The following is a 16724-nucleotide window of genomic DNA, read 5'->3' as shown; positions in this document are numbered from 1 at the left end:
TTGGAGGGCTTGACATAATGCCATGCGTATGCATGATGTTTCGAACGTGTTCTCGAATGGAAGCACATGACAGGTTGCACGTTACCATTTAACAGCCACCGGCAGCATTAGGCAAGGCCAAAAGCGCACTTTAACTTTTTCTAAACATAATGTGTACATTAATAGCAATTATAATTTATGCCTGAAATGTAGCGCTCTATTTACGAGTCGCTGTTATAATTTGAGATACCCCACGAGCAGAAATGATTCTATTGTGGAGATAACCAGCAAAACTATCTGATCAGATATGACATTTTATTATAAGCATGCCACCAAAAGTATTCCAATCTCATTAACAATTTACCAATTACAGATAAGACTCTAAAAATATAATTTTTAACAAATTCGCACAACCATTACTTTTAATATCACAAGTCGAAAAATCGAGAATGTCATTATAAGTGATAGAATAACTCGCGATTGTCAAGTGGAGCCTCGGTGAAGCGAAGCAATCGAAGGGCCCTATTCAGCAGAGAGCCAAGACATTTGAGAAAGGAGACGCGATGACGACACTTGCGTTTCTAATACGAGCCCACAAGGCCACGAACTGAAATCGGGCAGAGAATTTCCGTGCACACACAAAAATAAAGTCGACATGGTTATGCTCAAGATTGACATCAGTAATTAACGTAACAATTCACGGCCCTCTGTCAATCCACTATAGGGCCTCGCCGCGCCATATCAGCCGTTGGCGTTGTTTGACCAAATTTCACCATGTTGGTCAGTGAGAATTGGTGCAGGTGAGGGTGGGGGGTGGGGGGTAATGTGGGGTTGGGGGGGTGTCCCTGACCCACCGACACTGGCTGTGGTCGGGAATCAAGTGCAGGTCGATAGCTTCAGGGCCAATTGTGCCAACCACTGTGCCACTAATCTTCAGAGTAAAACAATTATTTTTGTAAATTGTATTCTTAATTGTTGTAAATAACGACGGTTGTCTTACGAACAACGGTCGTCCAAACCCTTGCCAGGAGCATGTGGAATTTATTCCACCGGCTTAGAGCCAGTCATTTTAGATGACACTGACATAACTTTCGAATAAAAGTTTACAATCTCATAAATTACGATGTAAGCTGTGTGCACCCTTGAGGCTTCACAGTTATCCTTCATCAATGTCTACGAACCTTCCTGGCACTCAAAACACAAGGGAGGGGAATCTAGATATTACTTTTTCCATCTGAATACAGTATTGCATTCTCTGAATTAGATTACACTACTCCATTTAAATTGCACGAGACTAAATTTGAACAAAAGCATTCTCGAAATGACACATTTTACAGTGTGTAGCCCTCCGATTTTTTTCGGGTTTGCACCGTGTGTTGTTCTGCACGATGTCCAACGTTTTGCTCCGTGAGAGCTGGGGGCTTCAGGAAGAAGCTGCGCTACGAACCTGGCAACTAGAGTTCGATTCCTGGCTGCGAGTGACAGCAGTGCTGTCATCCGTGGCCAGAAATCGGCATCTTCGTAGCCCAGGGCACTAATGACTGCACTGACACTTTCATACGCACAAATATGATTCACGGTAATATTATGTTTGCTAACTCAGGAAAGCCCCACCGAGTCTCGTGACTCTTTTCTGGGGAAGATCCTTGTCAAGCTTTTGCAGTTGGCGGCGATGATGGCTACGTGCAATGCCAAATCGAGTCATTTGCAGGGTATTTTTTTTACATTCAGAAAATTTGGACCGTGACGCCGGCAGATAGACGGCGCGCAGCATCGTCACGTTTGACGCCCCACCACGGTATTAACCAGGGCGGCCGCTGGATTCGGACCATGAACCTCTGCGACAAGCGACGAAAACGCACTGCCGCTTGGCCATGTCAATGCCCAACACAGTCCATCGCACGAAATACCACTCCCCACCTCTCCCCTGTATTGGTGTGCACAAGCACACGCACTTCCATTGTGTGCATTCCCTATGCCCGCACACATCACGCATGTCTGCGAAACGCGCAGAAATCATGCGAGTCCTGCATGTGAAAATATCGTTAATTTACATCCCCGCTGATATGCACATCACTCACACGCTCACACCTCTACACTTACTCACAAGACAAGTATCCCCCATATAGCCTGTAATAGACTGCTGGGGCAAGTGCTGTTAGCGAGCAGCACCTATGAAGGCCGGCACGGCACATGAAGGGGGTGGGTGGCCAACACGACGCCCGGCCGCCTTTGTCTCCCTAGTCGCGATGTTTACACACCGCACCAGGTACACATTTGAGGCTCAGTCGACCTAGGGCAGACCCAGGACCGGTTCAGATAATCGGCACTGATGTTGGCCGTGAGCGGGAATCGAACCCGGGTCACCAGGTTCATAGCGCAGCGTAGCGCTGACTGCGATGCTACCGCTCCCACACACACTCACACACACCGACTCCCACCTCGACATGCATCCCACCTTACACACACTGCTGCTGATGTAGTAATGTTAAACAAGGCAATGCATTAATGGCTCTTTTGTGAAGCTCCATTACATTGAGCTAGTAACCTTCTCCAGTAGCAATTGTCTCTTGTAATACCACGAGAAGACACCAACAAAACAGAGATGGCTGATCGCCTGTGCATAATGCAAGAAAGATTAGGGCAATTATGCTTTCATGATTGTGATGTAGCGAACGGCTAGAGCAGTGGCGCAGTAGTGGTTAGCGCACTGCATTATGAGCAGAGTTCAATTCATGAATCACAGCTAACATCAGTTACGAGAGATACCTGAACCGGTCATGACCTTTCCCTTCGACCCCCAACCCCCCTCCGTTTAACAAATCCATATGTACGTTGAACTTCTTTCACACCGTACGCAGCCAACCGTGCTAATCGTAGGTGCCTGACGTCTCGTCACCGAAGCTCGCCCTGCAGGAGCAGATCTGGGACGGTCCACGGAGGTGCCGGAGAACCGTTTCCGTCTGGCCCAACGAGGGGCTATGACCAGCAAGGATCGCCCTGTCCGCCTCCTTGTCTTGACCACGGTCCCAGCAATGAGGGACCACGGAGGAAAAGAAAGGCGCAGAGACGTCCGCCCGTCCAGCGTATCGCGAACGCGCCAGTCGCAACCGCCGCAGGGAACCGAAATCTGGTGCAGAAGTGGAGCAGTTGACGTTTGGTCTCCTGCGCAGAGAGGGCCTATGACCAATTGTTAAGATCCACGAAGTGACCAGTGGGCACGGAGAAGCTAATCCACGTAGACCGGCGTGGTGAAGTATTACGGTCAAACAACCGCCGTGACCTCGCTATGCGGGGAAGCCCATATCCAGTGGCGCATTGACAAAGGGCTGCGAATGTAATTTTAATGATCATGTACCGGCTCATTTTAACAACAGCGGAGAAACACAATGCACAGAAGAGTAGTTTGAGTTTGACAAATCCCCATAAAATGGTTTATTGTACGAACGCAATTAAAGGCCGAGCCCTTCATCACACCGTGACAGTTTAAGGTTTCAATTGTTGCTTTTTGTCCTCATTTTCAAGAATGTTTGGCCTGGATTAGCTCAACAGTTTAGGGAGTGGTGTCTGGCCAACTGCGTCTCGATCCGTGTGTTTATTATTGGAAGGCTGCACTGAGGTAAATAATAAAGGGGCATCTCCCCCTTCGAGCTCTGGCCACATCTGTGCTGATGTAAATAGTGAAGGGGCATCTCCCCCTTCGAGCTCTGGCCACATCTGTGCGGGCCAGCAGGGGAGGGAAGAGTGCCGCACCGCCGCCACCACCCGAAGTCATCTGGTAACAATTTGAAGTTTAAAAAATAATAATATCCACTCTGGGCCACCGCAACATTTAAACAGAAGGCTTTATCCAGTTCAGTGAGCATACAGTTAACTTCTCGACGCAAGATATTAATCAGGCGATAGAGTCCCACAAGCGGGGGAGTGTGCCGAGGCAAACGACACGGCAGTGACATCACCCGCACTCTGAGACGCGGGAGATACGGTCGCACACGGGCTAACGGGGCATTCTGATACTCGACAAGCAGCACGGCGCAGCCATTCATTGGCGAATTTTCGAGTTGTAGGGGATGTCACGGGGCTTTAGATAGATAGTGCAAATGCGTTCAAGGTGAACAAAAAAAAATTCCCGAACGATGTAATAGAAGTTTTAAACGTTAGAATCACATCTGCACCTGCCATGTTGTGTTGTCTCTGTACATTTAAAACGGGGTGATAATGTCAGACGAGACAAGCAGAATTTAAAAAGTGACAGCTAATCTCAACCGCTTGATAGCGGCGTTTTGCACGGATTTGATAAATGCATTTCGTGATGCAAATGACAAAAAAGATGTATTAGCTCGGCTGTTGATTTTTGAGCAATTCTGCTCGCGATATTGAACGGCGTAAGTTCTGATATGAATTTTTTTTTTTTACAAATCGTTGCTATTAGAAATTGATTTCTCAGATAACAGATTCCATGTAAAATGTTAACTGCGTTCGTCACTTGAACATATTTTCGTGCAGCCAGACCCATCATCAGCGACCCTCCCTCCCTCCCTGCGGCTGCACACTCTCGCTCCTTTGTTGCCAGATTTGCACGTTTTGTTTAAGCATTCGCCCCGAGGAAAAGAATAACTGAGAGGCGCATGCTTCGGAAATTGACAGCCCTTCACGCGGCCGATCAACATCAACACAACGTCACGATGTGTCGGAGAGGAGGCCTCTGAAGCCAGGTTCACGTTCTGTATCACGGTGGGTTTTCGCACAGGGCATACGACTACTAATCACTACTACTGATTTGTTTACGTACCTCGTGGGAAGGGGACTCGAATCCCATTAAGGGTCAACTCGGCCCATCATCATCATCATCATCCTCCTCCCCTGGGTTCATAAAGTGAGTAGCCACTTTGTACAAAGCCAGGAGTGGTTGCTATTGGGAAAGAAACTGGGCCCTGCCATCACAACTATCTCAGGGCTGCCTATGCAGATGGGCAAGTAGACACTTTAATTATTATTTTCTAATAATAATAATATTCTTGCGAATTACGTCAGGGGAACTTTATTATTCCGGCGGTGCGTGCATACCGCAGTGTACATCGCGGTGGCGGCCTTCTGGTGGGACTGTGAACCTGTGCCGCAAGCGAGGGACGCTGCTCCTCCTGCTGGGCCGCATCACCACCACCCACCACCACCGCCGCCACGCAGTGCGGGCACCGAGGATTTGAAGTGAAGCCGTAGGGTCCAGATAACTGGCGGCGTGGGAGGGGGGGGCAACTCTGTGAGAGTCAAGAGATGAGTTGTAGTAGCCCATTGGGGTGTTTTTTTGTATGGCGACATAGAACATTTTAGACGAGTAGAGAGGCTAGCTTGAGTTTTTAAAAACATGGGTGTTTGAGACATGAGTGAGATGTGTGTCGCTGTACCTGTCAGAGAGATAAACTAATAAAAAAACGTCTGGCTTTTGAATACTGGTGTATGTACAGAATGCTAGGAATTGTATGGAAAGACACGATAAGCAACCTGGAAGTTTGGAACATAACGAGGCAGGCACGTGTCGTAAGGTAGGTAGTGATAACTAGTGCGTTATGCAGAATATAATTTCGCACCGAATGTGGACCCATATCTTATATAGAAGGTCCTTGCCTATGACACCTGGCAGTTTACCCAGCATTGATTCAAGGAAGCCTGCCACTGCTCATGAGAACACTGAATGTTGAAACCAGGCTCAGAATTTGCTTGTGCTGAATCAATGCTGCTGAAATTGTGCACTTCCAGAAAGGTGGATTGGTTGTGTGAGAAATAGTTTTTTTTTTACGTACAAAGAAAGAGACGTTGTACACGAAGCTGACGTTTTGTTTGTTCATCTCCGCTGTTCGGTTCGGTAGTAAAAAAAAATGAACCCGTAAATACAAAGTTTTTCACTATAAATCCTTTATATGCGTGTTCAATGGGCCACAACCCAGCCCACATTGGTCTTTGAAACGGGCGGCTAGAGTCCTCTCGTCCTCTGGCTTGAGATGGCTGCCACCTATGGGTCAGATGATTGCCTGCCACCATTAAGCAATTGGTAATTAAATATAATTGTTTTTTTCCTAAAAAGTGTAAAAATTTGGGAAAAAATTTTCACGAAAATGGATTGTCACGCACGAGTCTGTGTGCAAAATGTCAGCTCTATTGGATCACGGGAAGTGGGTTAAAAAACGACCGAAAGATTTGCACGGTCGTAAGCACGCAAGCAAGCAAGCAAGTGAATTTAATATAAAGGATTTAAGAAGGCTAGGATGGGCAGGGCCACGTGTGCGGTGCACGGGAGGGCGGCTTGTTGACGCAGCCATTGGAGTGACACCCACCCAGATGGTTGCAACCACGGGGAAGAGGAGACCTAAGGCCAGAGATGGTGTCAGTAATACGACTGTAAAAGAGCAATCCCTGGGAGGTTTGGTGTTGATTTTGCAAAAGCTTCAGGATTTTTTATACGTTGGACAAAAGCGATTGCAAGTTGTGGAAACACCACCAACGATGCCATTGGCCATGATTCTGATCTCTCGTGATGTAATCTTGGCATTACCGGGGACGCTTCACATAGCAGGCCTTGATATTGTACTCGGTAAATTACATGCGAAAAGTGAACTTTACAGAACCTTAGATACGACAATGAAACAAGTTCGTTTTGGAATTGGAATTAGTTTTAAAATATACGGGTTTTTAACGTACATTCTGTAACATATTCTCAGTTATTTTTAGCATCAGTTATTTACCCATACTCTCACTTTTATGTGAGGGATTTAATGTTATACTTCACGTACAAATCTGCAGGAGTAATGTAATTCAAATTCAAATCTGAATTTTTTTACGGTGAGACTAAAGATCTCAAAATCCATTATTAAATCTTGTAATATGAAGCATTTGTAATCTTCATAAATCCTTCAAACATTGTATTTATTTCCACATTAAGTCTTAATTATGGCTCTCTTAGTGGCTGCTAACTCTATCCAGGTAGCATGTCATTTAATGATACTCACAATTGAGGTTTAAACCAATGTACACTTACATGAAGTTCAAACAGCTGAAGCGTCCACTAACTTTACCTCGCAAATACAAAGGTCTCTCTAATTGCAGACCAACGTCTCCTCGTTTCCTTCTGTCGTCACTCTTCTTGACAGAGATTCATTGTAGAGTTCACCCATCCACATTCGACTCTTCATGCGGCTCAAGATTAAATTCAGATACCAGTTTTAGATTTTCGACCTGTACGTATGTTGAACTTTTTTCGCACCGTACGTAGCCAACCGTGCGAATCGGAGGTGCGGGGGAAGGACAACAGCCGAAGGAATGAGTTTTCAATGCACAGCTCCAGTGGCTTCCTAATATCAGAAGGAAGGGCGCTCCAGACATAATTCACTCTACAATCTCAAACCCTCGCCGCTAAACTTTACAAAGATTGCTGCTCGGCACGTTAATCCCCTGCAAGCGGAGCTGTGAGTCGCAACTTTATCCAATTCTTCCCCGTTCAGAATTATTTTCAGGATCTAATGGGACGAAAGCGATGACAGCTTGTGGTAACACCGGTGATGGCATTGTTCGTCATTTGAGCTCTCGAATGTAATTCTTGGCTTTACCAAGATGCTCCACGGAGCTGTGAACCACGAATCTTCTTTGTCTTCTCTTGAGGCTGTCTGTAATTTGACCTTCGTGCAGTTAAGCGACGACGTACAATATCAAGTCCTACAGGGTTTAAGTATCCTGGTAATGGCAATATTATATTAGAATAACTCAAATCATGGCCAATGCCATCACCGCTGTTACCACAACTTGGCATCACTTTCATCTGATTAGAGCCGTTGCTTTGTACGTACGTTGAACTTCTTTCGCACCGTACGTAACCGACCGTGCCCCCACACTGCCCCCCACTGCGCTAAAGTCACACAGTGGGCGATCTACACGCGCCGTGCACGCTACAGGTGCCTGGCACGCGCCGTGCACGCCCCGGCAATTACTGTGAACGGCGCGGTGCTCGCCGCACGCTCAGCACGAGGGGGGTGGGGGCATCATCGCGCATTCAAGGCAACAATTCTGCAAAGTGTCGCATTTTCACTAAATCACTACGAGCGTGCACCACCGCCACCACACCCCTCCCCCCCCCCCTGCTCTCTGCACCCTGATTGCTGCACTTACGAGCAATTTTGCCTCGTTGTACGAGCGTCTGATCGGGAGCGCCGGTGATGGCGGCGCTGATTTGCCGCGAGAGACTGATTTTGCTGGTATTGTCTACAGGACCTGGCCCTCCCGTCACGTCCTCTGGTATCACGCACCGCGCGGGGGCCGACGCCTTCGAGGGAAGTTGCACGAGATGGGATCGGTGAGCTTAACGAGTCGAGCGAGTGGCGGCAGTGCCGTCAAGTTGCTCCTGGACAAAATGAAAAATACCCGATTTTTTCCACCGCTTATTCAAAACGACGTTTGTCAGCTTCCCGAGGGAGGATTGATGAGAAATTCGGTACCGCTGCTGAAAGTTTGCAAGCTATTGGTTTGTCGGGAACGAGTTGAATGTGATTGAAAACAGAATCGAGCTGCCGAGGCTTGCGTTGCCACCTAAACAGCAATTGTAACATTTTGCTGTTTGCAGTAAATCATTCGTAAACAGAAGGAATTCAGAGGGAGTAAAACCTGATCCCGCAGGGGCCAGTAGCTGATAGCCATGTGGTCAGAAGTGACCCCATCGACATGAGCTATTGAATGTCCTCAAAGGGAGCTTCCAACTCAAGCCCAAAGAGACGAATTGAGGCCACAGTGGGGAGGTTTGAGAAGATGAATGACGCAGTGCGGTGTTAAGTCACGGGGCCCTAGAATGACACAAAAAGATTTGTCGGTTAGATGTGTGGATGTCACACGGGGGGTATGTAAGCCACCTGTACCGGGTGTGGCCTTCGCCAAGGAGGATATCGCTCGAGAGGGAAGGCTTCTCAAGGTGAGACTGCAGATTCAGTCACGCTGAACATGAGGCATGCATATGTGTTTGTTTGTCCTGTGCGGGTCTCTCCTGTATGCGTTTTGCATGGAGTGTGCGTGCATGTGTGAGGAGCGGTAGTGGTGAGCGCACTGCGCTACGAACCTGACGATCCGGGTTCAATTCCCGCTTACGGCCAATACCAATGACGATCACTTTAAACGGTTCTGGGCCTCCCCTAGGTCGATTCGGCCTAAAATGTGTACCTCGTACAGTGTGTAAACATCGCCACGCGGGAGATGAAGGCAGCCGGACGTGGTGCTGGCCACCCATCCCCTAGTAGGTCGTGCCAGACTTCATAGGTGGTACTCATAAAACAGCACTTGCCCCAACAGCCTGTTCAGGCTATACGGGGGATCTTTGTCTTTGTACCATACTGTCACGATTCGGGGCTCGTATTGTTTGTATTGTATCTACATATAAACAAAATAAATTCCCACATGAAAAGTTATGATTGTTCCATGAACCTCAACGCAACGTTAGAATGCCATCCATGTGCCGCCTAAGGCGGTCACCCGTAATCTACGCACAAATGGCTAGGATTGACTTTAATCCATTAATCGATGCATCATCGTTACATTTCTACCGGACATATTGGGGTGGTGATGGTGCAGAGGCGTTTGGCAGTCCGCAGGGTTGGACTTGCCGTTCTCAAAACAACACTCCTTTGCAAGCGATACATTGTGAATTTGACGCAGCAGAAACAGATGTCGGTCTGGAATTTCCGTTATCACTTATTTCAACGCGGCGGCGGAGGAGGAGGAGCTGCCTCTGGTGGTTGATTTGCCACTTCTGAAGCTTGGAATGGGTTTAAGCTCAATATGAAATTATTAAAATGGGAATGTGTGAACCACAGTAGCTGTTGGATCTTGCATATCGTAGAAATATTCTGCGTGATATTACCAACAACCATAACCCTCATCTTGAAAATAATGTACTCATTAACATGTCATTCATGACAAGTAGAAGCCATATGGTGGAGTTGTGGTGCAATAGTTAGCGCACTGTGTGCGATGAAGCCGGTGACCCGAGTTGTAACCCCTGCCACGGCTACCATCAGTGACGAGTGGTATCTGCAATGATCTTGCACCCCCACCCATCCCCCAATGGCTCTCCATCCCCTTCACAAGCCCCCAATGACCAGCATGGTGAAGTTTGGTAGAAGCAACCCTCCATCGCCGCACAGAGCAAGGAGGCTTTCACCAAAACAGTGAACTAACCAAGGTCTGCAAATTATTCAACATTATTATTGTACAACAATTACGTGAGATGAATGATGACCCTAGCCCTTATCTAAACGTGCATTTATTGAACATTAACAAGGATATGTTTAACAAATACCTCGAAGAAATACAACTTTTTTTACTATCGATAAATGACTTTTCATTAACATTAATAAGGCTGTTTTAATACATCTGAAAATATTTTTTTAATCTTGTATATATATTAAAGGAGATGCAGAACTCAATGCACGAATGCTCTACAGCGGTGGTTGTGTGCATGGTTTCAAAGCCCCACACGTTTCACTCGTCGGAGATCGCAGGGGGGTGAGCCCCCTAAATGTCCTGTGTCCCACCCATCAATCCCACACGTGTCATCGCAGCACGAGCCCGAGTATATCCCGTAGCATCGTGCCCGTCCACGTGCCTTCGTCATTCTTAGTTCCGCTGCCTCTGATTGGCTCCGTCACGCTGGGTTCCATGTTTTACTCTTTAGAGGAGCACATCCGCTGATTTTAATATTTGACGACGTTTCCCTTTGCGGCATTGTTGACATAATTGTACTTTGAAACCAAAGTACAAGTATGGTGTCATGTTGTTATTATTTCATTGGAGGCACTTTTACAGACATGTTATCAGACAAACAACATTTCACATTCAAAAAAGAAACCATTCGCCGTCTTTATAACAATAATGCATGGAGCAAAGTGTGGCATGAGCGCTGCCGATACAAATTCAAGGTTGAGGAGCACTGAACAGGACCACAAAGGCATTACCAGCACATGACAGAGGCCAGCAGAAACCGCTGCAGACACCGACTAAAAAGCCACGTTTATTTCCTTTTGTATCCTATCAATCTCTGCATCAACACTCCTCAAATGATCTTGGATTATTTGGACCCATTATATAAGCACGAGGGGAGAGCTGTTGGCGCAGCGGTTAGCAGCGCACCGCATGATGCACATCGTGACCCGAGTTTAATTCCCGGCCACGACTAATACGGGCGGTGAGCAATGCTTGATCCGGTCCTTGGACCCCCCTCCTCCCCGCACTCTCATCCCCTTCACCGATCCACACAGACCAGCGTGCGTGAATTACGGAAAAGCACAACCCGTACGGGCCACATGTGGGGCGGCCCTCCACCCAACAGCGGATTGACAAAATGTCCGGATTGCATTTTTAAGAACACGCGCTGCGCCATCGTTGTGTCGGGCACAGCGCGATGCGGCTTTCGCCCGGCGGCGTTGTCCTCGGCTGCGGTTCCTCCTGGCCTCCGCGCACAACAACGCTACCCCCCCCACCCCCCATCAACTGCATGGAGAGCGGCATGTCTGTGCGCTTACACTGACAGCGAGCGAGGCGCAGGGTGGGCACCCGTGCTCGTACGGGGGAAGCTCATGCAGGGATCAAAGACGATATCTGGGGTGGGGTTCATGGCACGAGCGCATGCACAGGGACAGACGCACCGAAGCAGGCACGCGCACGGGCACAGGCGGGCGGGCGGGCGCTACGACCATGCAATGGCGCTGTCAAAGTACGGCACGGTGTACCAGGACGGAGCCCACAAAATGAGTTGCGACTGCACTACGCACATCGGGCCTGTCTGCATGGCGCACGGGGGGGCGGTGGGGCACACCATCATCGACCCACAGAGAGGAAATGGGCTGGTGGAGTGGGGTGTGAGGGATGAGAATGGGACAGGTATAGGGATGGGTATGGGACGGGTATGGGATGGGTATGGGACGGGGAGAATGCTTTGTTTTTAATTTATATGGCATTTTGTAAACGTCCTTTACCTTTCTGTTCCAGCCCTACATTTTAGCGGCAGGTTTCAGGGGGAGAAGATGTTAAGGAGGAAGGAGAAAAGAGGAGAGATTAGCCGTGCGAATCACAGGAGCGAATTGGGTAATTGCTGGACACATTGATGGTGATGACACATCACGGCATCTTACCATTCTCTTTGCGCTACACACGTGGACACAAACTAATATCTCCGTGGCACCGAGAGAGAGAGAGACAGAGCCAGCACCTGGATTGTCCAAGGCGTTTGTGTCATGAAAGGAATATATCGTGAAGTTAATCCTGTGTGATCTAGAATATTTGTTTTACTATTAACAAACATATTATCATTTAATATTATCCACCATTCATAATTTCCCTATCTATAAATTTGAGAAATCAAGCGACCCAAACATTGTAATTGCAATCACCGGCATTCTATGCATGAAATTCGCTAATTGTTTTCTCTCCCGTTCAATTGCACACAATCACGCCTCCAAGCGAGTTTCATTGCCGTCCTAACCAACTGTTGACTCTCCGAATTATCTCCCGCCCCGTCGCAAAAGCAGCTGGGGCCACGTGCTGCCGCAGCGCGCACAGAGCGCTAACGATGGCAGCGGCGCCCGGCGCGGGGGAGATCACCTGCGGTGGAGTCGAATCGCTCCTGCGAGAGAGCGGGCCACACGGCTCACGCGAGAGGCCACAAATCACGAGGCATTCCTAGCGGCCTGGGGCCTCGCAGACCCCTTGTGGGGCGTAACTGTCGAGCGTTGCGGAACTAACGGTGAACCCCACCGGCAGCCCCATCCAGCCCAGCCCGGCGGCGCGGGAGCCATAACTTTTGATAGTGTGACAAAATGCGGACGTTTAAATAGAAATGCAGCCAGCAGCACCGCCACTCAGATAATGCAGCTCTCGAGGCATGACGCGTGCACACATGCGCGCGAACACACGCACACACACGCACGCGCACACACGCACGCGCGCACACAAGCACGCGCACATACGCGCACGCACGCGCACACGGGCGCACACACACACGCTCACACACGCACATGCGCGTACACACATACGTGCGCACATACATACGCACACACACATACGCTCACACACACACGCACGCGTGCGCACACACATACTCGCACACACGCGCACACACACATGCGCGCGTGCACACACACACACTCACACACACGCCCACACACACACGCGCGCGCACACATACGCGTACGCGCGCACACACACGCGCACACACATACGCACGCACACACACGCACGCACACACACGCACACACACGCACGCGCCCGTGCACACGCTGGCTTGCCTGCTCGTACGTGCGCGCGCGCGCACACACACGGGAGGCAGTCACATGCTAAACTCTCCATGCTAGGTAAGATATACCGCTAATAAATACAAAATCATCACACGTGGCATTCTCGTTGTAACAACAATAGAACCGCATAGGTGGTTGGTGCAGTTTCATTTCCATGGGAGCTGCCTGGAGTGGATTATGAACGAAGGGAGCGGGAGTGGACGTGGCGACACTTACTGTAGGGGACGCATTCGTAATGAACTTCGAGGAACTTGTAGATGCCAGGGCAGGGGTCCTGGAACACGTCGCTGCCCGCCACCACGATGCACTGCGTCCGATTGTTGCATCTGCACGCGTACACACACACAAAGACAAAGATGCCCCTTGTAGCCTTTACAGTTGGAGACATGCGTTGTTGGCGAGTACCTATGAAGGCCGGCACGGCACACGAGGGGGTGGGTGGCCAGCACCACGCCCGGACGCCTTTGTCTCCCCCAGTGGTGATGTTTTTAGGCACCGCACCAGGTACTCATTTGAGACTGAGTCGACCTAGGGGAGGCCCAGGACCGTTTCAGATAATCGTCACCGGTGTTGGCTGTGAGCGGGACTCGAACGCGGGTCGCCGGGTTTACAGCGCGGCGCGCTAACCGCTACACTACCGCTCCCCACACGCACGCACGCACACACGCACGAACGCCCAGACAGACAAACACCCCATTTCACATCACCTGGTGTGCACAACGGCCTCACAATTGTCTACCTGACTGTCGGAGACAATCGGGTAAATAGATGCAGCAACTGGGCAGGTGCATGTCACTGTGTAACACCTGCTGGGGGAAATGAGGCAGAGAGAATCGTGTGGTTGCGATGTCTATATATATTGAACCTTATTGAATTTCCCTCTCTTTTTTTGTCTAAAAACACAAAATAAATAAATAAGAATATAAAATTGTAGGTTCAACAACTCAAAGCTGTTTCTTGTTTGTACAAGCAAGCAATGGAGCACGTGTATCCGACTGTAGCTCTCAGTCAGTGGTGGAAATTCCACATTCCTTTGGTAAGGGTGAGATAGTGCTCAGGACGACCACTGCTGACTGCCCACACGAAGGAACATTGTGTTTGTTTGGGAGCCGCGGCAGGAGATGGCGCCTTCGCCGCTCGTTAAGAGGTTCGCAGTTCGCGAGCATCTGCTGCCCTGCCCAACACCGCGGGCGTCTTCACCGAGCCATCGCACACCACCCCCACTAAAGAGGGCATCGCAATACCTTACACCGCAGACATCACATATCCCGTGACGTCTTTACAACAAACAGGCCACGTGTGCCGGCGTCACGTCCAGATTGGTCCAATTTGAAAAGTATCGTACTAATTTGGTGAAACCACATTTCAACATCGACCCCTACCGGCAGACTACACCTACCCCTGAAGCACGACACCTTCGGTATCGCTTAGCGTTAGGAGAATGCCGCAAATGTGAAATGTACGAATTGGAAGGAGGGAAGGCCCAACCAGGATGTGAACTCCCAACTTAATTATCACGATCATGCACACTAAGCACTGCATCCACACGGCCGGTTATCGTTAAGCTACTTCCTGTCGATTCATTTTTCTGCCACCTTTCGTCAAACGGCCTAAGTGAACGGTAATATTGACAACACACGGCAGCAGCATAATAATAATAATAACAATTTTTTTTGATACGGTGCCCTTTTACACCGGGGCGTCCCGGAGCGCTGCGAGGCACGGGCGCGTGGAGGAACGATCCTGAAGCGAGGAGGGAAAACTATCCGTGTGGGGGGGGGGGGCATGCGTCGGCATGCTTCGAGTAGCCAAGGGGCCCAAGGGGGCTCACAGCATTAGGCTGCCTTCCCCCCCGTTACCACCAAATATTACGGTGACAACCGCCTTCTTTTGCCACGACTGCGCTCCCTGTTGTTTCCACACTCCGATGGTGCACGACACTCGTCGAAACATCCACGGAAGGGTCATCTGGGGTACACGCTTAAAGGAAAGGAGGCAGATTTTCAAAAAACACGGGAATCCATTCCTTAGACAACGATTTTAAACACCACCCCACCCCCCACTAACGTCCACGACTTCCAGGCCCTGCGCCCCCCAGGGACCCCCCCCCCCCCCGTCCGAGCGTGAGGTCGCCCCCGACCAAAGACGCACACGCAGCAGCTCTTCACGTGCGCACCTTCCCCTCCGCTGCAGTGGATTGACAAAAATGGCTGCGACGCCTAAAGCCCCCTTTGCCCTCTCAAACATCGCAAGCCACGCGCCGGAAGCCTTTACAAAATAGATTTATAAACACGAGCGCAAAAAACGAGGGGGCCGTTCCCCTCGTTGCTCCGGGTGAAATGTCCGAGCAGGAGACGAAGGTGAAAGGAGAGCTCCACGCAAGATCCAGGAGCACGGAAGGCAGCGACGCGCGCCACGACCACAACCAAGATCAGAACCTGTATTTATACTGCAGAAGGAGGAATCCGATGAGCTATAAAGCTCTTTTTCACAGATGTCCAGTAGGGGTCACAACGCTACACGGAACAAGCAGTGCAAAAACACGTCAGGCGTGCAAAGTATAGGAAAGGTAAGCCAAGAGCTTTTTAAAAATATTTAAAAAATGTATCTTACCAGGTAAAGCCCACTGATGTTAGCAGTGGTAATGAAATCCGCCTAGATATCTGTGAAATTAAAGCTTCATATCCCATCGGATTCCTCCAGTCTCAATGAAAATTCTGATTCTGATAAAGAATTCGGGTCACCTGGCTCATAGCACGGCGCCAATAGACATGCACACGTACGAGAATACCGGCAACGATACAGAAACACAACGCAGGAGCGCAAGGTGGCGAAGCGCGACTTGGCGACTCGCGCAGCGCCACTCAGCGCCCCCACATCGATCATGCTCGTGCGGCAATGCAGCACGACGCGACACCACGCCGCAAGGCAGAAAGTGTTGTGACGGTGTGAACACGCTCGTGCGTGCATTGTAATTGCAAGCCACGTAATTCGGCATTCTTAGAAGCGTGCGTGCGTTGAGCACGCCTTTGTATTTTTTTCCTTACAGCTTTGCAATTAAACGCATGCCTCATGTAAAGCCGCTGCAATTATTAGGCGCGCCGTCCGCAGACCAAGTAATGAAATGGCCGTGCACGGCTGTTCGTAGGACGTAAGCCGGGCAGAGCACGCCGCCAGCGCGTCACGTGACGTCACGCGCGAGGTGGCGTTGCTCTCCGCTGGGTGTTCGGGTCGTCCCACGTGACGTTCGGCACGCCGTCCGACGTTTCGCTGCACGTTCTGAGAGGTTTTTCAGGAAACTGAACCGCCATGTTCGGCACGATGTCCGACGTTTCTCTGCACGCGCCGGGAGCTTCCTCCGTTCAGTTCCCGAGGTTAAGTTCCCAGCAGAAAGCTCCCAGCAGCAGGCGGAGAGAAACGTAC

The 16724-nt window shown here is 49.7% G+C and overlaps 1 protein-coding gene across 21 annotated transcripts in view; it reads right to left on the bottom strand.

Annotated features, from left to right (window-relative positions):
* Positions 1 to 16724, bottom strand: part of LOC144947689 (adhesion G protein-coupled receptor L2-like) — a 343364-nt gene that overhangs the window by 130140 nt on the left and 196500 nt on the right. For 15 of the 21 annotated variants that reach the window (XM_078876983.1, XM_078876984.1, XM_078876969.1 and 12 more), the window contains exons 4-5: positions 13518 to 13627; positions 11985 to 11999 (exon numbers count right to left, since the gene is read on the bottom strand). In XM_078876983.1, the coding sequence (XP_078733109.1) occupies positions 11985 to 11999; positions 13518 to 13627 (125 nt within the window). The remainder of the gene's footprint in view (positions 1 to 11984; positions 12000 to 13517; positions 13628 to 16724) is intronic. The other 6 variants (XM_078876987.1, XM_078876988.1, XM_078876972.1 and 3 more) reach the window with 1 other exon arrangement.

This window comes from Lampetra fluviatilis, chromosome 46, assembly GCF_964198595.1.
Source record: "Lampetra fluviatilis chromosome 46, kcLamFluv1.1, whole genome shotgun sequence".
In the NCBI taxonomy this organism is placed as follows: Eukaryota; Metazoa; Chordata; class Hyperoartia; order Petromyzontiformes; family Petromyzontidae; genus Lampetra; species Lampetra fluviatilis.
Note: the sequence above shows the minus strand (reverse complement) of the source record. Positions and strands in the feature narration are given on the sequence as shown.